This window comes from Lactuca serriola, chromosome 4 (assembly GCF_051521515.1).
Source record: "Lactuca serriola cultivar US96UC23 chromosome 4, Lser_US96UC23_V15, whole genome shotgun sequence".
Classification (NCBI taxonomy): Eukaryota; Viridiplantae; Streptophyta; class Magnoliopsida; order Asterales; family Asteraceae; genus Lactuca; species Lactuca serriola.
The window spans coordinates 88,808,026-88,823,826 of record NC_136411.1 but is presented as its reverse complement, the minus strand read 5'-3'; the positions used below and the strand labels follow the sequence as shown (position 1 = coordinate 88,823,826).

Here is a 15,801-nt window from a genome sequence, read left to right as displayed (position 1 = left end):
GGCGTGCGTGCTAGACTTCCGTGGTAGCTGGGATACCTATCTTCCCCTGGCCGAGTTCTCCTACAACAACAGCTATCACGCGAGTATCGACCGCCCTCCCTTCGAGATGTTGTTCGAACAGAGGTGTAGGACCCCGATATGCTAGGGTGAAGTTGGACATAGGGTCATGGGGAGCACCGAAGTGGTGCTCAAGACGACCGAGAGGATCCAGCAGGTCCGGAGCAGGCTTCAGACTGCTCAGAGTCGGCAGAAAAGTTATGCCGACAAGCGTCGATCCGATTTGGAGTTCCAAGTCGGGGATATGGTTCTCCTGAAGGTGTCGCCCTGGAAAGGCGTCATTCGATTCAGGAAGCGGGGCAAGTTGGGCCCGCGATTCATCGGACCGTTCAGGGTTGTAGCCTGGGTGGGCAAGGTAGCGTATAGGTTGGATCTGCCAGCCGAGCTCAGCCAGATCCACAACACTTTCCATGTTTCTCAGTTGCGAAAGTGCCTAGCGGACGATTCTGCAGTAGTACCTTTGGAGGATATTCAGGTTGATGACAGCCTGAATTACATTGAGCGCCCAGTCGCAATCCTCGACAGGAAGTCGAAGGATTTGAGGAACAAGAAGGTGGAGCTAGTGAAGGTGCAATGGCAGCACCGCAAGGGTTCGGAATGGACTTGGGAGCCGGTGGACGAGATGATGGAGCATTATCCCGAGCTGTTTCAGGATCGAGCAGCAGACTTTGAGGACGAAGTCTAAAATAAGTGGGGGAGATTTGTAGCACCCAGTTCCTGGTACGTAAATGTTATTTAAGTATTTCCTTTTCTTTTAGCCTTGGACTCGGCAAGTCATAGGTCCGACTCGCCGAGTGGATGCGGGACCCGGGACACGTTTAAGTTGGCGACTCGGCGAGTCCATATCCTGGACTCGGCGAGTCACAACTGTTGGATGAAACCCTAAGTTTCAGGGGTTTGCACCCTATTTAAAGGACTTATCCGCCCAGGCCAGCCCCCATTCTCTCCCCAGAGCTCCCAACCCTCGTTCTAAGCTTGTTCCTTGAGAGTTTGAGGCTATTGTGTGTGTTCTTGAAGGTTTTGAGGAAAAAGGGGAAGTAGATCAAGAGGAAGGAAAGGAATCCAGGAATCTTTGCACTCTTTCAGCAGTTCCTTTGAGGTATAATCCATTTTTCCCCTGTTTCTATGCTTATTACTTCATGTAAGTCATTCTTGAGCCAAACCCCAAGTTTGTATGTGCAAATTATTTCGTAATAGGCTGATTGGCCCTTAGATCTAGGCAAGATTGAGCTCCAGGAGCTCAGATCTGTTAGCTTTATGGCCCCATGTTGCTTGTTCACCCTAGATCTACCCTTTTGAGGCATTTTGAGCCCTAAAATCCATATTGGTGAATATCCACACGTAAAGTTGGAAACTTTACATGTGATTCGTGTCCTAGAAGTCCAGATCTGTGAATGGCATGGGCTGGAATCGAGCAAATCTGTGTATTTAGTGGGTGCATGGCAACGACTCGGCGAGTCGTTCATATGACTCGGCGAGTCTGTTCGCGAGTCTCCGAGTTTGTCCCCTTTTTGTAGTGTCGAGTGAGCAGTGAGTCACGGGGTGTGACTCAGTGAGTCAGAAGCTTAACTCATCTATGGAGGTACTCGGCGAGTCAATGCCCTGACTCGGCGAGTTCAAGACAATCTCCTTAGATCAAGAACAGACTCGGCGAGTTGTTCATACAACTCGGCGAGTCTTAACATAAGTGTTCATCGGATGAAGATGAACTCGACGAGTTGTTCATACAACTCGGCGAGTAGGATGAAGGACTGGAATATTGGTTAAGAAGGTGAACCCGTCGAGTCGTCGCCTAACTCGACGGGTAGGATCGGGATTCAGGGCAGTCATTTGGGTAGGGACTCGGCGAGTTGGAAAGCCAACTCGGCGAGTCGGGTCAACTGAAAGTTGACTCTGACTTTGACTTAGGGCGTGGTCAGGGGTAAAATGGTCATTTTACCCAAAGGTCAGTGAGCAGTGTTTGATTGAGTATGTTGTGGGAATTCCAGCCGGAGGATTTCCGGAGCAGCAGCAGCAGCAATAGGCAGTCAGTTCCCGATCAGATCAGCAGCTACTTCGAGGTGAGTTACCTTCCGGTAGCGGTGGGTCTAAGGCCACAACGCCGACCCACCAGTAGGAGGCGTATGATAGATGATTGTCTTTGTGATATCATCTAGGTTTACTACTACCTGATATGTTATATGCTAGCATGATATGTTGTATGTGATAGTAGTCGAGTTCGGTTGTTAGGACCGAAGGGTAGTCAGACACCCCAGATACGTCTGACAGTATATGATGATATGTTTGCATGCTGGCTTGTTATGTTATATGCGATAGAGGTAGTATGAGGGGACCAGTCCCTGTGGTCGGTTGTTAGGACCGACGGGTAGTCAGCACCCCAGAATGGCTTGACATGGGTAGTCAGCACCCCAGAATGGCTTGACACGGGTAGGACGGCACCCTAGAACGGCCGTACCGGGTAGTCAGGCACCCCAGAATAGCCTGGCAGTATGTATGTTACGTGTTTGTATGGTATGTGGTACGATGGGGGAACTCACTAAGCTTTGTGCTTACAGTTTTCAGTTTTGGTTTCAGGTACCTCTTCAGCTAGGGGAAAGGAGCCGGCGCGGTAGCAGCATGTCACACACGCACTCTCCGGTTTCCGCACTTACGAGCTTCACTGGGATTTGTACTCTGATATTTTGATTGAATGTATGAATTGGCTTTTAGACATGGTTCACTTTGTGTTATGATTTGATCAAACAATGTTTTTAGTTATTAATATTTTCTAAAGTAATGTTTTTAAAAACAAAATTTTTGGTCGTGAAAATTTGGGTCGTTACAACATACTAATACGTATATAAAAATAAATATAAGATTGTATTAATTCATAATATTTTCAACAAAGCTTCTTCAAGAAGGCACAAAAATGGGCTTCATAGAATTGGTGTAAGGGATCACTTTGTTTTATGAAAATGGCAACACCGTCTAAAGAAAATACTAAAGGGGATCAACATTTGTCAATTGGTCGTGCAACATTTTTAAATATTGACAATATGAGAAAAGGTCACGAACATTGTTTTAGATGAATGTGACTAAGGTTGTGTTTTTTTATCTCTTTATGAACTTAATAGAAGCATAATGTTTAAATAGAGACAGATCAATATACACAATGATTTCTTTTTAACTTGATGCATATAACACGTCTTATTAGGCCACATGATAGGATGGAGAGCTGTCTTGGCATCATTGAGAACACCATTTCGGGTGTCCGGGTATTGAGATTTTTCCTCATGCACAGCATATCTATCCCGATCTTCCTTCATCTATTTGCATAAATGCGTTGTAAAATATTGCATTGGTACTTGTACATCTTGCTATGGTTGACCAGACGAGAAAATGTTTAACTTGGAACATGGAGAATGCTAGATGAGAGAAATGAGAATGGCTTGAACATTTATCTATTAGGCTAAAAAGTGTGATGTCTTAAATTGCTTCCAACATTTGGTGTCACATAGGCCTCATGTAAGATGCCTCAAACATTTATCATGTCATGCATCCATGATGGGGTTGTGTTGATGACATGGAGACGATATATATATATATATATATATATATATATATATATATATATATATATATATATATATATATATATATATATATATATATATATATACTAGTAGCGTACCCGCGCGATGCGGCGACAATGATTTGTTTCATTCCGATGATTAGTTTTTGAACAAAGTTAGTGTCATTTCGGCGGTCGTCAAAATGTTTCATTTTGATTTGTTTCATTTTGGTGATTTGGTCATTTTGGTGATCATTTGTCTCTAGACGGGCAGCAAATAGTAATTTTTGTGTATTACTCTTTATCTAGCAGCGGTGCCAGATAGTTTTTATGCGTCGGTTAGTTATACTTTTGTGTTCGATACTTCGTTTCAACCCTCTGACGAATTTTTTTTTAGCGATTAGTTTTCTTTTGGCATGTTCTTGTTTCAGGATAAAAAGAAAAGTATATTGTTAATAACGTGACATCGTGCCAAGGCGGTGAATTGTTTATTTTCGGCATGTAGTTTCTTTTTGACAATTATGGTTCGGGATGGGTGTAATAAAATGACAGTTTTGTCCTTACTTTGCATTTAATGTTCCATTAAATGCTTAGTTGGTTAAGTAATAATGAAGGGGTATTTTGGTAAAAATGTTATTTATTTTTAGAAGTGGATTATTATTTTGGGACAAACCAAAAAGAAAAGATGAACTATAATTTTGGGATGGAGTGAATATATTTTTTTCAACTAATAATTTCATTATGGCAGTTAGATTCTTTTTAATTCGAGACTAATTCGAGGCTAATAGGTTTTTTTTGCAAAAGGTCTTATTTAAATAAAATGGGAAAAAATTGACAATACCACACTGAAAAGATTGTAATCTCTAGGTTTACCGAACACACAACGCATATAAAGCGCACTATAGCAAACAAAACAATATAAATGGTTCAAATATGAAATAAATTATTAAAAAGATTAATAGACATTTAATGTTAAAAATGTAAAATATAGACCACATTCAAAGTTTACCAAGCCATAAGAACGAAATACTAGTAATTAACATTACCATGAGACTCTCACAAGTCTAAATACAAAGTTGGCATTAAAAATGCAAACATTGATTAGATATTTCGTTACCTAAACTTGATAAATATAGGTTGATTTTCACAAATATCATAAACCGCTTTCTTATAATATATTAAGGAATGTTGACCAAAAATTAAGGTTTGGACTTTCGAATATTCATGTTTGACTTAAGCATACTTGGAGTTGTACTATGGCCACATCCTTCCTTTATATGGGTGATGTAAAGCTTAATCTCATTACAAACATAAGTTATTTTTAAGTTAAAAGTAACAAATAATTTAATATGAATAATAACACATTATACCAAGTAACATCCACCTATCATTGAATACATAATATATTTTATCAAAATCATGTTTCAGTGATTAATATTTTAAGGTGTGCATCATATTTATAGAAGCTAAATTTGAATCAGGAAGTGTAACAAGTAATAAAAAGTTGAATGTTGCATTCAGTACAGTAGGCTCCCAAGTTCATGCTCCTTTGTAATGTCCTCTTTAGGTAAAGCTTAACATCTGCAAGTGGAGCATATCCGAGAAGTGTTAAATCAACTGCAATATTGAATGTGTAATAGGTAAAGTTTTACAAAGTAGAATGTTTTAATAAGAATAGTAAAAATGCAACAAAAGTACATTGCAGCGAAGCTTCATGGTTAAAGGAGCAACGATGGTGGGACTCACAAAACTAAATTACATTAAAGAAGAAACATGGAATTAAAGAAAGAAATATAGAAATAGTGATCAGAAGACATGGGACTCACAAAACTCCAATATATCAAGATTTGCAACCAGTAAAGCAAGAAGAGAGACAATCATCATCGTTCATGTGTGGATCTATCTGCATCAAACGGTAAAAAAGAAAGTTAAGCGCAAAATGTGAAGAGGGGAGATGGAACTTCAGGCCAACATGTCAAATGTTTTAACCAAGAGGACAATTACGTGATTAGAAGACAAATAACCGAAGAATGAATGCAATGAATTTGATAGAGTCAAACCCATCAACCATGGAGATGCAAATGTCCTTAAACAACAATCTCTTATTCTTCCTCTCTCCAAAGAGAACATAAACAAAAAGTATTCGTTGGTAAAATGGACTGGGACCGGGGGATTTGATTAAATGTGCAAACACAAAATCAAAGAATGTTTTCATAATTGTGATAGCAGGGCCAAGATTTTTCTTCTAAAATATGCAAATTTGTCATTCTAGTGCATAAGCTTGTCCATGTGAGTTATGCTCTCATAAAAAGGTATAAACCACAATATTAAAAAAAAAAAAAAAAAAACTAAATTATTAGTAATCTTATTTCTTAATGAAGATGACTAAAAAAACAAAAATGAAGGAGAATATAATATTTTAAACAAACAAATGATTTATATAAGAAAAGCCTAGGGAGATTAAAGATGAATTTGATATTTTAAAAAAGAAATCCAACTCATAACTTTCTTCATTCATACTTATTGCTAAAATTAAAAAAACATATAATTTTCTTAACTGTCAAAAATTCAACCCGTAATTTTCTTTATTCACGGAAATGGATGTAACATATAACGATATTATAGGTAAGTAATTATTAATTAACGTTGATTAGAATTAGTAGTTTAGGTTAGGTTTAAAAGTTTATATTTGATTTTAGAATAAAGATGTAACATGAGGGAAACACAGGAAAAAGGAAATATAGTTGGAAATCTCCTAAGCCATAATTACGTGTTCAATTGTTTAACAACGGATTAATAGTTTATGTGCATAATTAAATTGTATATTTAGGAGTGAAAATTGTACCTCTTAAATTTCAAGAAATGCTCAATATGTTTATATATATATATATATATATATATATATATATATATATATATATATATATATATATATATATATATATATATATATATATATACTAGTTTATAACCCGTGGGAACCACGATTACAAAATTAATTAAACTTTCATTTTATAAAAATTCAAAATTATTAATCAATTATTTTAAATAAATTATTAATTAAGAGTTTTTTTATTATATAAAATTATAATCATCGAATTAAATAAACATATGAAATTACATCACTTTATAATTTGTATTAATTTTATTGTAGTTTTTATTCTAATGTTATTAATTTAATGTAATTAGAATGGAAAATTTAAAATTTGAAATTTGAAATGAAGAATTAATAGATTGACAAGTGACATGCATTAATTAGGAAACTTAATAGAATGATACATGACAAAAAAAGAATAAAATATGCATTAATTAAGAAACCTAATTAATAGGATGACAAATGTCAAAAGGAAAATAAAACTATTTTTTTATTAGAATATATATATATATATATATATATATATATATATATATATATATATATATATATATATATATATATATAGGGTTAGGTTCATGTGAGACGGCCTAATTTTGTGAGACCGTGAGACGCATTTTTTATTGTTTTTATTATTTTTATTTTTTTTTAGCTAATTCAAGTTCCGAAATAATATTTAAAAAAAGAATTTTTGGATTTTTCCATTTACTTTGCTTTTTAAAATTATTTTTTAGAATATGTATAGTGTAATATTCTATTTGAATATTTCACGTATTTTTAAAAAAAAATAGATTTTTTTTTATTTTTTATATTTTTTTTTAGTTAATTCAAGTTCCGAAAATAATATTTTAAAAAATAACTTTTAGATTTTTCCTTTTATTTTGCATTTTAAAATTATTTTTTAGAATATATCAGTGTAATATTCTAGAATATTTCACGTATTTTAAAAAAAAAAACGGGATTTTTTTTTAAAATTTTTTTTAGTTAATTCAAGTTCCGAAAATAATATTTAAAAAAAGAATTTTTAGATTTTTTCATTTATTTTGCATTTTAAAATTATTTTTTAGAATATATCAGTATAATATTCTATTAGAATATTTCACGTATTTTAAAAATAAAACGGAATTTTTTATTTTTTATTTTTTTAGTTAATTCAAGTTCCGAAAATAATATTTAAAAAAAGAATTTTTGGATTTTCCATTTATTTTACATTTTAAAATTATTTTTAGATTTGGTCTCACGGTCTTCCAAAATTAGAATGGTCTCAAATGAACCTAAACCTATATATATATATATATATATATATATATATATATATATATATATATATATATATATATATATATATATAGGAATGAGTTCTATGGAAAACAAATAACTAGGGCAACATCTACCGGAACCAATAGTCAAATGACACGTGTCCATTTCTTTCTTCACAAGTAATGTATTGTGGAAGTTATTGTGGAAGTGATGTGTTGTCATGTTTTCATTGGTTCAAATATGTGTTGCCATAATCATTCATTTTCCATATAACTCTTCCCTATATATATATATATATATATATATATATATATATATATATATATATATATATATAGAGAGAGAGAGAGAGAGAGGAAGGTTCAATTGAGAAAAAAAAAGTTGAGAATGAGGGAATCATTCTTAGGCACTCATTTATTTTTTGCCGCAAAAGCTCCGTCGTACCAGCGGAAATAGGAAATGAATAGACATGTGTTTTCCAACAAAACATATTTCCTTAAACTATGCTAATCATTACCTTAATATATACAAAAACATAGTTTTTTTCGTTTTTTTTTTATTTTTAGAAGCTATTTTTATCAAAAAATGATTTTAAATATACCAAAATTCATGATTTTTATTCTCTACAAATAGACATCCATATTGATATAGTTTTAAGATAAAATAAAAAAAAAAATTATATTTTCAGCTATCGTTATCCATAAGTGAATAAAAATGCATCAGGTTTTATTACAGTACATTCGTTATTCACTTATGAATAAAAATATGATTTATTTTTTTTACAATTTAAGTATCATTCATATATGAATATAACATATAATAAACATAGTATATTCATATTTAAATATTGGACGATGTATTCACTTGTGAATATTAACATAGTATATTTACTTGTAAATATTAGATTATATATTCACTTATGAATATTAAATGATATTTCATATGTGAATATTACATAGTATTACATGGTATATCACATTTGAATATTACATAGTATATTCACTTGTGAATATTAGATGATATATTCACATGAATATTACACAGTATATTCGCATATGAATATTAGAAGGTATATTCACTTGTGAATATATTCATTTATGAATATTAGAAGGTATTTTGACAAATATATATAATTTTTATATGTTATTCACATATGAATAACATACAAAATTGCATATTTGTTTTGTCTTTTTAATAATCATATACCGATTCAGGTGAAAAAACATATTCATATGTGAATATAACGTAGTAATTTAGTTTATTCATTTCATCAAATAGTTGGAGTGCATGCAAGTTAACTATTTTAAAAATGTTAAAAACACCAAGTTATCAATTCCAAAATCATCATATACTTCCGATTTCGACTTCAGATGCGATATCATATGTCTGATCGATTTCTCATTTTGATTTTGATTTCCGAAAATCCGATTGGAACCTGTGAGTACCGATTCTGAGTCCTTCAATGTCGACTGTGACTGCGAATGCAGAACTCCGATTCCAATTTCATGAACAACGAAGAAATTCCAATTCCAACTGATTTCGTTTGCGAATCTGGGAAATTCCAGTTTCAAATTCGTTATAAACTTTAACAAATGCTTGCAAGCTACGAACATTCGGCGTATTCAACAAAGAAATCGATGAAATTGATGAATTTGGGTTGCGAATCTGTCTTGAACGGCGAACCTTCCAGCCACGAATATCGATGATTGATTAACACTGGATGATTGTTGAGGTTGGAGGAGAAATTTTGATGATGAAAGAACTGTTATCGAATTCTCTATAGTTACGTATTTGAGATTGAAGGTTATTAACATATTTACAAGTTTGACACCGTGTCTTTTTATGCTTAGATTAAATGAGTGGCTGAGAATGATTCCCCATTTTTAACCTTTTTTATTTTCTCAATTGAACCCACCTATATATATATATATATATATATATATATATATATATATATATATATATATATATATATATATATATATATATATATATATATATATAAAGAGAGAGAGAGAGAGAGGTGTTGGTGATGAATTTTTTGCCTACGAAACCATGGGGGCGGTGTTTATCACCAACAAAAATGGTTGTTATTGTACAACTTATCTAAATCATAAATTTTTGTATATGGTTTGTTACGTACAAATCAATTCCCTACAATTAAATTCTTAAAACGATTCATAAATTGTTCAAAATGAGGCAATTTTCTTTTAAATTTATATAATTATATCTTTATTTTAAATTACTAATCATGTTCCAGTAAAATATTTTGCTTCGTCTCTATTAAAAAATATTTGGAGCTAGTTTTATTTTATTATTTTTTTTTATTTGAACCTATCTTAATATTATGTACAATTTAAGTTAATGTTATTATTTTTATCAAGTTTTTTAAAATGGTCATTTATAGGTTTAATTTTTAACGAATTTTAAATAAACAAGCACATGCTATTTATCATTTTTAAATATGAGGATAAAATAGTCACATTTACTCCTATTCTCTGACATTTTATTTGGTTCAAAGAAGAAACCAATGTTTATGTATACAAACACTTTATATATGATTATCCGTTAACCGCTTAATCTGTAAAGGACTCAACGAGAAAATGCTACGAAACCAAGGATAGTTACACAAATTTCCAACATTAGTCACTCAATTCCTATATTGAACTTCAATATCAACATGTGTTTTACACCATGAAAATTTGATCTTTACATTTGAAGAAAAAAGGACAACAAAAAATAAAAAAAGACTACATATGCACCTATTGGCAAAAGGCCAACAATTACCATACAATTTTCCAGCAACAACCATCTGAATCTTGCATAAAAAACTAGTAATATCAAAATGTGTTCTACAACATGCAGATCTGATGTTTGTTGCTAAAATTTGTACAAACTTCTTTTTTCCATATAAAAGATACACATTTGAACTTTAATGAGATCACGATAGTTGAAGTACAAGATTTAGTTCTTGTGCACTTCTTGCTGTCAAACCACCCCGCCTACAACCAAAAATAATCAATATCAAATCTGGAAGTTAATGTCATTAAGTTCAAAAAACATTAGTTTACCTTATAACATTTGGGAGACTTTTCTGGATCTTTTGGAGCTCCACATGGCATTCATTGCAGCATTCAAATCTGTCATAAAAGTCAGATTTTTATGGAATCAGATTCAAATATCTTACTAGTTATATGCAAGAATTGGCCTTTTAAACAACAGTTTATACATTATACAAACCTTTTTTCTGCATGAAGATCAACACCCACAGATGGAGGTGCTGAGATTGTGGAGGTGATTAAAGGCCCAAAGACAGCTACAAGCTTCAATAACATTTCCAATGACACGTTTATATGCCTCTCTGTGTTGCTATCGAGTAATCCCAAAAGTAAAGGCAATAAGCAAGAGAAGTGATCTAAATTTAAACACTCTGTGTTTTCCAGCATAACACTAATCACATCTGCATGTACCTGAAATCAATCACCCAAAATAACATGTCACATGTTATGTTACAACACACAGTATTTGTTGTAAAAGTAAAACCCTGCAATGAATGAATGGTTAAATACTCACTGCATGATCTGGTAACTTCTGCAACGCATTAATAGCACCCCTTGTGTCATTTTGTGCCCAAAAATGCCCTATAACCTGGTCAAATCCAATCACAAATAAAACAAAAAGGAAATTAATTTAGAAAAAAGAAAGCACCCAATTTTTTTAAACCACGTGCTATGTTCATTTCATTTGATTAAATAGTAATACTGAAAACTAAAAGGTACCTGAAGTTTTGTAAGGCGAGACTGAAGAGTGCTTAAAAATAACTCATGATCAATCATCAAATCTTCAGTGTCATCATTCTTACACATCAAACCTCTTCCTGTGGTTTGTGGATTATCCTCCTGCCAGTTGTTAGAACTTAAAAGTAAATCTATTTGTTACTTTTTGGTGAAACATATAACTTTCTTTTTCAATAAAGGGAAAGAATCTTACAAACAAGGGAGAAAATTTAGGTTTCTCATTTGTCATATGTGTAGAAGAAGTAATTTGCCTTGGTACAGCTGGCAGAGGTGAAGTTCTGGTTCTAATTCTACTTCTTTCAGGTATCACTTGAGAAGAAGCTCTACATCTCTGTGCAACTGCCATTGGAGGCGACCTAACTTTTTCCGATATTACCCTTTTGGAAGCAACAGGTCTTCTCTGAACTGATAAGACCTTAGCTTTAGGGGAAGCTTTAAATGTCACAGGTGACAATTTAGCTTCTGATACTGACAAAGACGCCATATCATTATCAGGTGTCTTTATTGGTGACGTGGCAGTTTCAGGTACTGCACATGTGACCACATTGACAGGTGGCTGTTCTACAGTGTCACCATTTACATACATGTTATCTGTATTAGGTTTTTGAGATTCTTTTTTCTCAAATTTCTCAACAAGATTGCGAGTCTTTCCGTTTGAAACTGCAACACATTTAACAGGTGTCAACCTTTTGTTGGAGGAATCAATGGATACCTCATGGTTAGATGAAGATTTTTGACACTCTTCTGAAACACTAGTGGAATTATGTGTTTTCTCCTCTGAAGAATCAGAATCAATCGCCACATCATCAGTAAAAAGCCTTCTCTGGATGTTTGTATTTGATCCATCTTTTCTAGAAACAACAGGAGTCATGCCTGCAGCTTTACTTCAAACAGTGAGTATTACAGTAAAGATAAAATAGGTAAAAGATTAAAATAATTGAGATAAAAACTTACTGTCTACATATATATTCTTGATATCTTTTGTGTCATCATCTGAAGGTATAAATGACATTCTTGGAGTCTTGGCTCTCTCTATAACACTTTCCTGGAGATCAGTTTTTGGCTCCACATGAGCTTTTTCCATGGCTATCATGTTATGTGCATATGGTTCAATATGCTTCACAAACAGAAAGGTATACAAGTAAATAATAAATAATGTGAAATTATTCAAATTATGGAAGGATAAAGTATTAAAGATAGTTACTGAAACATCTGCTGCCCAAACTCCAATAGAGTTTTGATAATATGAGCACCCTAAAAGCTTCCCATCATCAATACAAAGGTCACCCAAGGTTGACCATCCTATATCAACAGCATCATGACAAATTATAGGCTCCCATGAATACACCTTAAAAAAAGTCAAAGTCAAAGTCAAAGTGAGAATTATAGTTTCCAAAAAGCAAACTATAAAAACTAATGTAAAAAAGAAGAAAAAAGTTAGAACCTTTAAACTGTTGTCTAATCCACAAAAGAGTGTTCTTCCATCTGGATGAAATGTAACTGATCGTACCCCTGTTGCCTGTGTAAAATCAATAAACAAGTCATAAAAGAAGGATTGTGGACCCACATTGATACATAGAAGTTTCTATATGTATACCTCAGGCCGAGTTGTTCCAATCAATTCAAAGGTTTCCAAATCCCAAAATTTCACAGTTCTATCTGATGAACCTGGAATTAAGTTTAACACACACATCATCAACAAAAACATTTTTAAAAAACATGGAGAGAAAATACTCAAAATAGAAGCCATTGTTGGATGGATACAAACCTGTTGCTAGAAGAAACTCGATAGGGTGGAAATCCATTGATTTAATGTGTCCTTCATGTAACTTGAACTCATGCAAGAGTTTTCCAGCAGTTAAGTCCCATATCTTTACAACATTATCAAGTCCTCCAGACACCACCCATCTTCCATCAGGGGTAAATCTGATAGTACTAATTGCTCGTTTATGACCCTTATATGTATGAATGCATCCTTTCTTTCGAATATCCCATATCTTCAAATTCGTATCCATGGATCCTGATGCAAGAAACTCACCAAAAGGATGGAATTCCAAGGATGTGCAGTAGGATCGGTGTCCATTAAGTGTTCTAAACACTGCATTTGAAGAAAAAGAATTAGTCATCGAGTAAAAAAAAGTACTACAGAGACTTAAGGTGATTACATAAAAAGTCATAAATACCCTTTGTCTCTTCTAACTCCCAGAGCTTTACCACCCCAGAAGAAGCTCCAGCAGCCACCAAAACTTCGGTTGAATCAAAAGTTACAGATTCTATAGGGCTCGTGTGGCCACTTAAACTCTGCAACAACAAAAAAGATATAATCGTTTAGAATCATTTGTACATTTTCTTCGATTCATTATAATTTTAAAAACTGAAAGATGAAGTTTGGGTATTGGGACTATATAAGTCCATGCCATATATCAAACAAACAAAAAAGAAATTGGAAGCGAGTACTGACCGTTATGGGTGCTGCTTTCCCAATTGACCAAACATTCACAATTTCATCATCACCTCCTGTAATAAAATGTCGTCGTGTTTTCTTTCCAATTTTGATGCAGTTCACATTAGCAGAATGTGCCACAAATTCCTCTATATATAGATCAGTCAAGAAATAACAAACCCCAAATTTGGTTCACGCTTGAACATATGAATCTTCATCAACCCTAACCCCTTAAAAAACAACACGACTTGGGAGACTAGATGCTTAAACTTGCATTTGCATAAAAAATTCCATGTATCTTTGTTTCTCTTGTGTCTTGAAACAAATTTGATTTTCTAGTAGGACTTATAGACACAGATATATCTGTTATGAAATTTTCCACCAGAAGAAATTTTTATTTTTCGCAATCAATCTTGAATCCGTAGCATGGGGGAAAACAGACAGAGCAATCAAAACAACCATTTCTGACATGAAGGCACCTCAACATATGTCAAACATTGCTGAAATACAATTAAGTCGTAAACTGGTTACTTCTATGAAAAATTATGAAGACGCTAATTTCCTAAAAAAAAATTGGAAGATCACTGCCCAAAGCATGAAATCAGCCGATGTTCTTAAAAAGACCAAGAGAGAGTGAGAAGAAATAAGAAATTGCAGTGCGTCTACTTCTATAGATGAAGAGAGATGAGATGATGACGACTTATTCATATGCCAGTCCAGGAAAGAATCGGCCAAAATTCAAGTAAAAAATGTCTAAATTGCAACAGAAGGTAACAAAGGATACGCAATTTATATCCGCGTTTCGCCATTAAACTTGAACTCGATCGAAAAAGAAACAGGTATTCTTCGTCTTCGTTGTCGGTGCTTTAGTGACGTTTGATGATCTTTACGTGTCGACTGATCAACTATACAATGTCGATTGAAGAAGAAGACAAATACAAACTCGTATTATGTATAAATGTATATGTACGTATGTACAAATATACACCAATTTCTATATACAAGATTGAAAGAATCCAAATGCTGCAATCAGGGGTTCTACGAAAAATCCACCGGAGAAAGATTGGAATTTTACTTTTTCTCGAGAGCAGAGCCTGGGTTTGCCGGTAGGTGGTGTGCACAGTTTTTGAAAGAGAGAGAGAGGGATTTAGAGAGAGAAAGTTGTTCGGAGCATGATTGAATTGGAAGCCGTTTATTATTTCTTTTTTAAGTTAACAAAAGCTTCTAATCATTGTATTTCAAAATCTTTTACAACATATTACATATATAAACTCAGATATGCTAACCTAACCAACCCATAATAATATATTTTGGTTGATTTTCAATTTCATTATTTATACACATATATTTTAATTTAAACCCTTTTAATATATATTTATTTTTACTTTAAAAAGACAAAAATTACTTAATTAAAATAAACGAGCATTGCTTTTGTGCGTAAAAGTTTAGGAACAATTAAAAAATGGAAGATATTAATCATCGTATCAATTTTAATGGAATACATTTTGAACAAGTAATATAGCAAAGTGGCTAGTGGCTACCATCGTGGTTTTGTGTAAAAATCATATAAAACGATTAAGAATATATCATGATAAGTTTCTATATTATTAAGTTTTACATAAAATAATAATAAAATATTATCTAACTCAATAAAAAAATTACAATAAAAGAAATTTTGAATTCAGTTATACGGACGAAAGAGCCCCCAGATTTGAAAACCTACGGTCACAAATGAGTAATTTACAGGAAAATCGTTTTGCTCTTTACACACTTTGCCGACCTACCTTTAGGCCCATACAGATTCTCCTCCCCTATGGAT

General features: G+C 33.1%; 1 protein-coding gene across 2 annotated transcripts; it reads right to left on the bottom strand.

Moving 5' to 3' along the window:
- Positions 1–10,375: 10,375 nt before the first annotated feature.
- LOC145102074 (katanin p80 WD40 repeat-containing subunit B1 homolog KTN80.1-like) lies at positions 10,376–15,168 on the bottom strand. 2 transcript variants are annotated; one of them, XM_079039415.1, is made up of 14 exons: positions 14,767–15,168; positions 14,001–14,131; positions 13,723–13,840; positions 13,308–13,637; positions 13,137–13,207; positions 12,984–13,058; positions 12,744–12,887; positions 12,494–12,656; positions 11,733–12,418; positions 11,522–11,641; positions 11,316–11,390; positions 10,983–11,212; positions 10,814–10,882; positions 10,376–10,744 (listed from the first exon to the last, which is right to left on the bottom strand). In XM_079039415.1, the coding sequence occupies exons 1-14, from the start codon at positions 14,789–14,791 to the stop codon at positions 10,684–10,686; spliced, it is 2,298 nt and encodes a 765-aa protein (XP_078895541.1). In that variant the 5' UTR covers positions 14,792–15,168; the 3' UTR covers positions 10,376–10,683. The 2 variants fall into 2 exon arrangements, with proteins under 2 accessions (XP_078895541.1, XP_078895542.1); XM_079039416.1 differs by having other exon boundaries at positions 11,733–12,412.
- Positions 15,169–15,801: the final 633 nt, after the last annotated feature.